This window comes from Amblyomma americanum, chromosome 7 (assembly GCF_052857255.1).
Source record: "Amblyomma americanum isolate KBUSLIRL-KWMA chromosome 7, ASM5285725v1, whole genome shotgun sequence".
Classification (NCBI taxonomy): domain Eukaryota; kingdom Metazoa; phylum Arthropoda; class Arachnida; order Ixodida; family Ixodidae; genus Amblyomma; species Amblyomma americanum.
In genome coordinates this window covers 61,281,671-61,292,798 of record NC_135503.1, presented here as the reverse complement: position 1 = coordinate 61,292,798, position 11,128 = coordinate 61,281,671, and the positions used below count along the sequence as shown (strand labels likewise).

Sequence of the window (11,128 nt, the reverse complement as noted above, 5' to 3'; positions counted from 1 at the left end):
GCCTGCGTGACAAACCTGAAGCCTCTAGTTCAACTACCAGCTTCTAGTAGGCTGCCTAATTGGTTAATGGGATCTGCTAGATATACGCTAGCAGCTCTACGAAATGCTTCCTCAGTAGACTGTCGAGTTTTGGTAATACATTGCAGACAATTTCGTAATTTCGTAGTCAAGGGTTTCAAGAATGTTACTGAACAATAGGCGACCGAAAAAAGCACGCAAGGATAGATAATCCCGTATCTGCGTGTACCTTTTCAGGCACGAGTACGTCATCTATCTTCTCTCAAAGAGCCTTCGACCGTCTTATAGTCTTTACTACACTTTTTTGTCGTTAACACGCATGGACGCCACTATGGGAACAGGTGTGAGCTATAGCTAGAAAGCCAACGCGTCCATGTTATCCAAGAAAGGTTCGGTGAGATAAACGCTTGAGAAGTAGGCAGTGATGCCCAAGCTGATTGAGAAAGGCAGTGCAGGCAAAGGCTTTTGCAGCAGCACCAGCAGAAATAGCGTGAGAAGGATGCCTACTATAACAGCCACGTAGCAGGCGATAACAGTGACCACAGTTCCATGCCTTGATGCCTTCCCCACAAGGACACTGTAGAAGATGAAGTCGCCGAGGCCCATCTTCATTCCCCTCTCGCTCGAAGCGTCGTCCAATATTTCCTGCTGTCTTGTCGACTTCGTGTTTCGGTGTCTGCGAGTGCGGTGGCCTCGACTGTTCCGAGGGCCCTTCCCACCTTGAGAAGGATGCACAACAGGAACATCAGATGGGCCAGGGTGCGCGTCCTGTGGGTCGCTGTCTAAGGCACCACCCGCATCCTCTGAGTTCGGCATGCGCGTTGAAGGCAACCCTCTACCCTCCTCTTCGTCTGCATAATCGGCTCCCGACGGACCTGAAGATGGTTCCTTGTCTCCGTCCGTGCCGCTCGTTGCACTAGTGGAGCTGTTAGGGTCGGATGCGTTCATTATTTTTGGTGCCTTTCTACTTCTTCCGCTCACAGCGCGCAGTGCCTTCGATAGTTCAACATATACAACCAAGTGTTTTTTGACATCTGGCGAATTCGGCCATGAGTCGAATATTTCCTCCTCTTCGTGGCTCGAAGGCACTAGAAGCAAGTGCCTTCGTAAAAGGTCAGGACCCTCTGAAGCCAGATTCTTTGTCACACCCTGTGTCTCGGACATCGACTCTGACCCTACCATAGGAACTGCCGGTGCTTTGTCGGCACGTAAGCGCATAGCGCCGGCAGCGGCCACTGAAGAGGTTCCAGGCGGAGCCATGCTGATCGAGAGCTCGTCGGCGGCGTAGCACCAGGCCGAGGAAGTGGAGAAGACCAGTGCCGGAAAGAGCGGCTCGTTTCGCTCCTTGGCCGTCTCCAGGAGAATCCGAAGTGGGCCCACAATGCAGAGAACCGCGAACACGTCCCAGATCGAGACGAGGACAAGGAGTATCCAGGAGGTCCACTCCGGGAACGATTCCTCTAGGATCATGGCCATGAGCACGGACACGTACACGAGGTAACCCTGTTGCATGAGGAAGGGCCCCTCGTAGTACAGGGCCGTGATGCCAGTCACGCCCACGTTCCATATGAACACAGACCAGCTCAGGTGGTCCAGCGGCAAGTTGAAGTAGAAGGCGATGCGACCCATGTAGTAGTAGCTCGTCAGGAAAAGCAAGATGGTGGTGCCAGTCATCATCCACGCCTGCGTGGGCACACGCGTGGTTTCAGACGTGGTAAACAATTGCATTAGCGTGTTGTCACAAGTTCTCACGGCTGCAAGCACATAACGCTGCCTTTACACATTCCCTATGAGGGATTAAAAGCGTAGACACCTCATAAATGTTTAGCAACTAGCTAAACTTGCGAACGGGTGAAATTTGTGCAGCTTCGTGGTTATGACGCCACTCGTATCTCGTGCGCGATTCCTTAAGGCGCATATAGACAAACGGTTAGCTGTAGAATGACAACCATACACTTCGCAATAATGATCAGAAAAAGGGAGGAAAATGGGAGGAAAGTGGGAGACGGAAGGAGCATATAGAGTCAAGCTGGCTCGCTCTGGGTAGGCCCAAGGCAGAAAATGAAAATTAACGATGACATCGATTCCTAGCCGAAAGCACGCCTCGTGAAGTCTCATTTATAGGCAGTCAAGCCATCTTTTCCACCACATTTTTTTCAACTCTCTGTGCTCCGTGGAATTATTAATGGCGTTATAATTTAGTACAATACTTCTTCGCAAACAAATACTAATCCATTGACACACTGCTTTCATCTGCGAGGTTATCCCTACTCTCATAAGCCTCGCGTCTTTTGTCGCATGTGGTAGAAAATCGCTAGTAAACCTGTTTTTGTAAGCGCTCGCCTCCACTGGAGTTCGTATGGAAAGAATGCATTCGATAAAATCAGTAAGCTGTGAACAGACACAGCATACGAAATGCAAGTACAGAGTTAGATGAATGAACCACACTTAATCGCACTGAAGCAGTTTGAAGCGGAGAGCAAATTATTCACTTAAACATCTGCAGCATCGCGTAGAGGCCAACACTCAAACGCCACTAATAAAACAGGCTTGGCGCCAAGCTGCTCGCCTGTATGATGTTGTAGTGGCCCCTCTTGTAGAGGAGCACCAGGACGACGTTGACAATTACGATCATGGAGAGGAAGCTGAGTGCGTTGCCGAACGAGTTCATGAGCACGACGCCGTCGGCTGCCGCCCCGACGACGTCGGCGCCCTCGTCCGCGAAGCGCGCGTAGCCCAGCTGCAGGGCGTCGTTGTGGCTGTGCCGGTTGACGCGTATGAGCACGCTCACGCTCAGCATGCATATGGAGACGGCCACGATCAGCGTGATGACCTGGCGCAGCAGGTGATCGTACAGCTGCACCAGCAGGTACCGCACTTGTTCCACGTCTGGAGGAGGTGCGGCCGGCGCAAGGTTCTCATCCTCTCCGACGTCGCTCGACATTTGGCTGGAGCCCGCAGAGAACGCTGACAAATGGCTCCTTTCTTCTTCTCTCTCCTAACGGCCTGATGGCACCGCTCGAGGATTGTTAATGATGATAGTGACCAAAGTATGGCGGTGTTTCAAGTTCTGCGGTTCTGCGATGTCGTTGGCGTAACACGAAGGAAAAATTAGTTGCAGAGGGAGTTAATCTAATTTGACGCCCTTAACATACTTGCCAGATTTTGATTGACTAGGGAATTGGGTCTGCAGCCTCCCTATTTTGCAAACTTTCGATTCCCGAAAATGGCAATAATGATGACTGATAGTAGCAGTAATACACACATTTTCCTTTGCGTCATAGCAACCAGTAGTGTAGATGTATTTTCAACCAGCGCCTCAGAGTTGGACTCCTAGTAATCTCTGCGCCAATTCTGTCTGTAACAGGTATATCGTGGTCTATGCTACCAATATGAGCTCTAAACACATGTATTGTTGCGGCGAAGACCAAGTGGTCTAAGTTGTCCATAGTCAGAGCACTTTATTCTTGGCGGGCGTTGGTTTCAATTCAAGGCGTACACGTATTTATTTCTGTGGGAAATTTCGGCATTGTTCACTGTGCGAAATCAGTCTCGAGTTGGAGTGCTCCTCAGCTTAGATTACCGACAGTGAGAGATGTGAGCATTTAACTCTGAAAGGTGCAAATGTGAAGCGTAAGGGGTAGGTGGCAGTGCTAAAAGAGGGGAGAGGGACGATCTTGGTATGGATGGATGACAGGCATTATAGACAGCACAAACGTTCCGCTCACATTTATTCTTCTTCATGCCCAAGCCATTCGCTATCACGGGGTCTGCCAGTGGCCACGACGGACTATATGAACAATGCAAAGATAATGTTTGTACTTGTCAAGCGGTTCTTTAATTCGATTATCTATTTTGCTTTATTGTCCCTCAGCCTACCTTAAGACTAAAAACCGGCGACTGACATTGCGTGCAAGCTGTATTCTTTGACGTCATAATTAGCAGCTACCAATTATGAAGCGCGGAAAGACCAGTTAATGAGGCCCATGTGTAGTTCTCGGGAAGACGGACTGGCTGCATGCCATGCCGTTCACGAATACGTAGAGGAATGATTCAGACACCGTCCTCCTGGGAACACTGTTGTCTCACTTTCCGACGTCTGTCCTTCCGGGTTCGATTCGCAATCTTCGATTAAATATTTTCCACCGATCACTTTCTTCTGTGTGGCAGCGTAGTGAAAAAAGAAGAGAGAAAGGATGTGGCTGTTTTCCTTTTTGAAACGAAAAATCTAGGAGAGTTAACTGCTGGGCTAGTTGGTGTTGCATACTGAAAGATGCAACACCAGTATGCAACACCAACTAGCCCAGCAGTTAACTCTCCTAAAGTATATTTCTTCTATATCGGGCTCGCCTTTCTCTTTCAGTAGAAAAATCTAGGCTTGTGGGCCTTTTTTGGGGAGAGGAGGTATAAAAATAAAAAGAAAGGTCTTGTAACGCATTGCTCCCGCCGATAGTTTCAGAAGTGATCATGAGTTTTCATTTTCTGTCTTTCGACAGCAGCATTTTTTGGCATTTAACCGTCGTCTGGTTTTTCGCAAGTTATTAGTGGTGTTCTTTTTATCAGCTCTCTTCAGTGCTCTGTTGCAGCTTATTAGGATTTATCGCTTATACCACAATTCTATTTCCGAACAGAAGAGCTCGCTACGTGGAAACATGCTTACTAAGAAGAAGAAGAAGAAGGATACATGCGGAATGCTGCCTCGCCTCGCCTCGTCGACTTGCAGGTTCAACCAACCCAGCGGTTCGTGGCAGACTCCGAGAGGGGTGCTTGCTGAGACATGGCAGACCCTTCTAGCGCCCCAGTCGCAGAACCAGAGAAAGGTAAACCGCAGCAATCGCTCTACTTCGCTCGGCATGCTTGGTGGTGTAACGGGTGCGCTACGCCGTTTTGCGTGCTTCTTACCGAAGAGATCGTAGCTTCCAGACGCCGTTTATTACGCACATGCGTCTCTACGGACTTGTTTGTGTGTTGGTTCTTTGGCTTGTTTAACCAAGCGTGAAGTGAAGGTGCGAGGGCCTTATGAAACCACCGCACCTTTAGACCTCTTTTTCACTTCCTAGTCGTTCGCTGCATGCCACAGCCGATGCTCCCAGCGCGAAGGCGCCCCAACTGCGTCCAGCGCTCAAGCCTCCACCGCCCAGCCATGCGCCGCCAGCCGCCCAGGACGCAGTTACGACGGCAGCCCTGCCGGTGAGGGCGGCCATCGGTGCAGCCACTACGGCGGCCTCAACGGCGGCCTATGCCGCCGCAACGGCGGCCGCCACCCTGGGCTCCCTCGCCATGCTGCCGAGGAGCACCGACGCGCAGGCCAAGGGAGAGCCATCGGCCGACGTGGACGAGTCGCCGCAGGGACCCGATCAGAGGTGAGGGCTCCGAGCGAGGGCACTGTGCGCAGACAGTGTAAAGCACTAAACCACCCCACACCTCCATAATTCCCCACAGTACAAAGCTGAGTGCACATGTACTAGATTACAGCTGCTGCGACACAAATGCACTGCCCTATCATATCGCAAAAAAAATTTGTACACTAAAGAATGCGATCGAAATTTTTGAGCAATGGACAACCTTCCAATGACTTCGTGTCGTTTACACTCCTTACGAGGACGGGGCTAGGAACTCATTCTTCATTTCCCCTTCGCTCTGTCTGTTCCAGAAGAAGCACACGAGCACAATTAGGCTGAATCATCACTGAGACTAGTCGAACAAAGACACTCAAGTGACAAAGTACAACCCAGAAAAAGACCACACCAGGGCGCACTATGCTCGCTCATAGTATTTTTCTGCGTTAATATACTCTTATTAGGCGGGGCCCCTTTGGAGCCAGTGGCGTGCGCCAGTAGGCCGAAAATTATTTTGCGTATTCTGAAATGGTGGCTATTTAAAATAGCACTCATAGCAGCAAACACCAAGCCTGCCGCTATCCTTCAACGAAAAACTCGAATAGGTCACATCATATTAAACGCAATTTAAAGAAAAACTGCAAAGGTGACCTAGAAGTCTAAGATCACCCATGTACTGTTATACAGCCTCGCACCTATGTGCCTTAAACTTATGTGAGTGCCTGGTTGGTGTGGATTACTCAGAGCACACTTTCCAATAAGAAACAAGAAATAAAGGTATGCTAATGGCTCATTAAGCAGTGTTACGCATATAAGGTTGTAAATGTTTCTGCTCTACGTTATATGATTATATATCTTTCGTCCTGGAGGCATATTCTACGGCATAGTTTGGAACGCTCAAAGCTTTAAGTTTAGCAGCCGTTACTGTACCCTTCTGACGACATTATGTGATAATATTGGCCTTTAGAGGTAAGTACGCATGACTCCGGTCCGCAAAGAGACTGAGCTCCATGTGAGCGAAATTTCGTGCTAATACCCAAGCGACGGCGGCAAGCGCAGCTAAGATCAGGACAGTATCCGATCTTCTCATCCCACTGTAGCTGTCACCACTCTTACTGATAATGCGTGTGCACGTGGGTGCGGCGGCAAGCACAGAGTTCTTTGGTCCATGGTGCACCGTCAACGCAGGGAGGAGGAACCCAAGCCTGCGGCTGCCGAGCCCGAAGCACTGCACAAGCCGGCCTCACTGACGCCTCGGGTCAAGCTCAAGTGGAGGACACTGCGTGCTGCAGGGAACCCCATGAAGCCCGTGTGCTTGGCCCTCATGGTGCTCTGCACGCTGCTGCTCTTGGCCGTGCTGGGACACATGCTGTTCGCAGGGGCCAGACATCACGGGCCACGCGGCGAGCAGGAGGCCGGCCTCAACATCACCGCCGATCAACCCGCGACGACGACCGAGTCTCTGCTGCACGCGCGGTCCACCACAGCAGCCACTACGGAAACAACTGCCGCGACCAGCACCAACAACGCCGACGCCACAAGCAACAACATGGAAGACGCGACTGCCGGAAGAGCCTCGACGACCGGCGGGCACGTCGTGGCTGCAGTTGACTCCATCTTGGACTAAGGATGATCTTTATCTTTGTATAGTGTACCCCGTTGACGCCCTCGTATCTAAGTGCGCTCCCTCTTCAGCTACACTGTAACACTTTAATGAGATAACAAGATATAGCACATTTAATGCAATGTGTTATATCTTGTTATGACAACCGGTGGGCGTCAGTAGGCGCCCCAGCAATATAAAGCTTTTGCGATAATACAGCCGATTGTGTTTGCTTTTTGTGTGTTTCGTTGCGTTTATCACTACCTTACACAAGGTCTCACTTTCAACCAAGGTACTGATTTAAGTTCCTAGCCGATCAGAAAATCGCACCTGCCTCCTCCATTCACTACGGCCAACAAGGAACGTCTTCTTTTAATTCCGGCACCCCAGGTATGAGAACAGCACTAGCCGCTAATGGCGGACGCATGCTTCATGCTTTTACTTTCCGCACCGTAGTGACCAGTAATTCCAGTAAAACCTGCCAAGATTTACCGAACTTTCGATACCTGTGTCAGCGGTTGCCGAATTCAACATTTCTTTTTGTCGCACAGCGCCTCACTTCGCTGAAAAATTGCTGTGCATTTCAGCAATATTTTCAGCAAGAAAACAGCTTCCCTCCGAATACAGGGCGCATTTGTACAGCCTTCCAGTACCGTCCGACTGCTCAGCGACAGCATACTGCAGCGTCGTGACAAGGTGCGCAAGCTACGTATTCTAGCACCGTCCGGCACTAAGACTGCCTTTCGTGCAGCGGCAATGGTTTGGCGACGTCGCACCAGCAGACCGGCACTGCAACGTTTGTAGCACCGGATACCTCGAGGGCGGCGATTGTTGGTCGTCGCTCGGTCGTTGATCGTCGTTGCGCGGCGTAGATTGTTTCGCATCGAAGCCGCAGCGAACGGCGATTTGCAATTGGTTAGCCCTATAGTATATATTAGTTTTATTAGCACAGTGTGTGCAAGCGGAAATGTCCACCGGCGTCACGCGTGGCATATCAAACCTTAGTATGCCACGTCGAATATAAAATCGTGGAACGAAGAAAACTATGCCACCTCGGGTATAACGAAGTTTAGGGTGTTAACCTCGGATATAACGAAATTTGATGTTTTAGTGTATTAATAACCTGGGATGTAATGAACGTTAGCATCTTTCCCTCGGATATAAAATATAATGAATTAAGTATGTCACCGGAGATATAACGAATTCTTCAGTTGCCCTAGGACATTACCAACTTAAGGCGTACAACCTCGGATAGAACCAATTTTAGTGTACGTATCAACCTCGGCTATATATGCTAACGCATTCGAACGAAGCAAAGAGGATCGCCCAAAGATGTTTTATTTTATTTGTTTGTACGTACCTCACAGGCGCAGATGGGCATTAGTTGAGGAAGCATATACTTGAGAAAATGAATATACAAAAATAAAACCAAACTAACGGCACAGTGGTACGAGGCAATTATATGAAAGGAGCACAAAGTTAATCCAAAAAGGAAAGGAAAAAAGAACATTCAAAGAAAAAATTTAAAATACGAACAAACCTCATCTAAAATAAAACGCGAATATGCGAATAAGTGATAACCAAGTGCAACTGAAACACTAGACACAAAATTTAGAGCAATACTATAGAGATAAATGCAAACGGAGGTACATATTAGTTTCTTCAGGATCAGAAAAAGAGATAATGGTGTCAGGAAGATCGTTCCAAAGCCTAACAGTCCTCGATGAAGCAGAGGAATTGATTCACTTTTGTTCATCTATGCAGTTGAAGCAGAGACGATTGCATAAGCGCCGTGAACAGCGAGGAGGTCATTCCAGAGGCAAACACGAGGTGCGGGTGTAGAAGTGCTTATGAAATGAACAGAGAAGCGAAATACGACGACTATCTTTTAGTAGCTGCATATCATTATGGTATTTAAGTTCATTTAGAAATGTATCGGACAGCTGTTTTGAATGTACTCAAGCATGGCCATCAGGCATTTTTGATGGAGAGACCATATTGATGAGGCGAATTCCAACTGCGGACGAATAAATGCTAAATATGCTGGTCTGCGAACGAAGCTAGGTGAGGTTCGCGTATTTCGGCGCATGAAACCTTATGTCCTCCATGTTTGTTACATGCTGCTGAAATGTGACAAGACCATGAAAGATTTGGTGCTAACTGAATTCCGAGATATATGTACGACATGGCTTCAGATAAGAAGATATTATTCATAGAGTGGTTGAAGTCAGATGTATCATGCTTGAGTCTTAACGTCATAGATTTACATATAGCATGGCTTGAAACATGGCTAAACAAGAGTCATATGCAAAAAGACGCAAATGGGCACCAATATTATTGGGAAGGCCATTAATGTAAATGGGAAAGCGTAGGGTCTATGTACGCTTTGCTCTGGTACACCGGAGGTTACGTCACAATGCGCTGAGGGAAAGTCGTAGAAAACTGTGCACTGTTGACGGAATGAGAGAAAGTTACGAAACCAAGACAATTTGAGATCATGAAGAAAAAGAGCAGACAATTTAATAAACAGCCGACCGAGTGCAACTTTGTCGAATGCTTTTGAATAACTTCGAAAAATACAATACGGTCTACTCATACACCGCCTTACTGTCAACCCCATTGTCTCATTATAAAATAAAGACACGATTACGCCTGAAGAGCGGAGCTAGAGCATAGAAGCAGACCGGGTGATCCGTGCCGCATCGCGGTTGTTAGGAGAAAGTTGCTTGTATGAAGTGCGAAAACTGCACGAGTTGGCCCGCTTCAACAAAGTACATGGTCATCGAAATTAGCATTAAGATTATCATTCCCACTTCTACTAGCAGCTCGGTACGTGTCAGCGATCCTCAAGAAGAATTCATTTTTGACATTCAGTTATCCAGGGGCTGTTACAGCGTGCGCCGGGTTACGGAGCTCACCGTGAGCCGCCGCGTTGATGAAGTCCATCCAAGGTCACCAATCGAGGTGGCCAGGAGTGAACGATGAAAGAACGAAGAGAGCGGCGCTGATGGGAAAAAGAAGAGCGAACGGCGAACCGCTACTGAGTGATGCTCGCACTCGGAGCCGCGAAGGCCATTGACCTCTTGAGCTGGTCTAATCATCTCTGTGTTTCTTTCTACACCTCCCCCCATCCCAAGTGGCTGCAGATCGGAAGCAAAAGTCCTAGGTCAGAGGGAGCTCAGCCAAGATTTCCTCTGCGGGCGGCTCGACATCAAAGTAGACAACACTCATTTGTGCTCACCGCCGAGCTAGAAGCCTATCAGTGGCCAAGCAAGACGAAGTAAAGGCTGGCGACTAAGGCTGCAGCAGCAAAAGCGTAGTCTACAACAACGTGTAGAAGGCGGACCACCAACTTCTGGAGGTGTCGTCTCAGACGAGGTTCGTGCTAGGAGGGCCGCGCTGGAGCGAGAACGTTGCTAGCGTCAGCGCGAAGCAGCCGTTGGTTCACGCCAATTGTTTACCCAGGCCGTTGCCTAGTTCATAAATTAATGTATATTTCCGAGAACAACGAGTTTTATTATGCTTTTTCCGATTTTTGCGCCAGAGATCCCAATATGAAAAGGCGCTGGCGAGCGGCGGCGGCGCCCGCTTTGCCCGCCTCTCTATAGTGCGGCCGCAGGAGGAGGCGCGGCGGTGGAGCTAAAACATTTTGCAGTAATTCTAGGTGGCGGAAGTGCTGCCAGCCACCAGACGGTGCTTGAGCGCACTGTTGCCGTAGAGTCACTGGATGAGTTTATATAGTGCCTATACTGTTGCCATGCCGTGGGACCGCACACTAGGCACTGCATTGTAACAACTAGGATATTTGCAATAGCAGCTTCGCCCTGCCGATCACCGAGTGACTTCGTTTGTTGCATCCAAGGGGCCGTTTGTTGCCGTAATCGAGAACGGTGGCGACTGAGTGGCAACGGTGAACCGTGATTCGCGATAACTGCAGTTAAGCAGCTGTTACATGGCAATTTCTCTGTGCATCATGTAACCTCTACACTATAGTTGTGACGTCTTTGTGACCTGTGAGCTGACGAAGCCAAGACTGCATTGTGGAAGAAATTTGATAGTAAATTATATTACCTGCGTAGGCGAGTTACACGAGGTGTTGTATTGCGATTTGCATTGCCGTAGCTGGACGGTTTTATTAATAGAAACACAGAAATTGGCCCATATTTTC

General features: G+C 48.9%; 2 protein-coding genes across 2 annotated transcripts; one reads left to right on the top strand and one right to left on the bottom strand.

Moving 5' to 3' along the window:
• Window positions 1–372: 372 nt before the first annotated feature.
• On the bottom strand, window positions 373–2,689 carry LOC144097724 (presenilin-1-like). Its single transcript, XM_077630365.1, has 2 exons — window positions 2,588–2,689; window positions 373–1,701 (listed from the first exon to the last, which is right to left on the bottom strand). Exons 1-2 carry the CDS (start codon window positions 2,687–2,689, stop codon window positions 373–375), a joined length of 1,431 nt encoding a protein of 476 aa, XP_077486491.1.
• A 2,600-nt stretch (window positions 2,690–5,289) lies between these two features.
• Window positions 5,290–7,052, top strand: LOC144097149 (uncharacterized). Its single transcript, XM_077629924.1, has 2 exons — window positions 5,290–5,381; window positions 6,546–7,052. The coding sequence occupies exons 1-2, from the start codon at window positions 5,299–5,301 to the stop codon at window positions 6,982–6,984; spliced, it is 522 nt and encodes a 173-aa protein (XP_077486050.1). The 5' UTR covers window positions 5,290–5,298; the 3' UTR covers window positions 6,985–7,052.
• The last annotated feature ends 4,076 nt before the right edge of the window (window positions 7,053–11,128 follow it).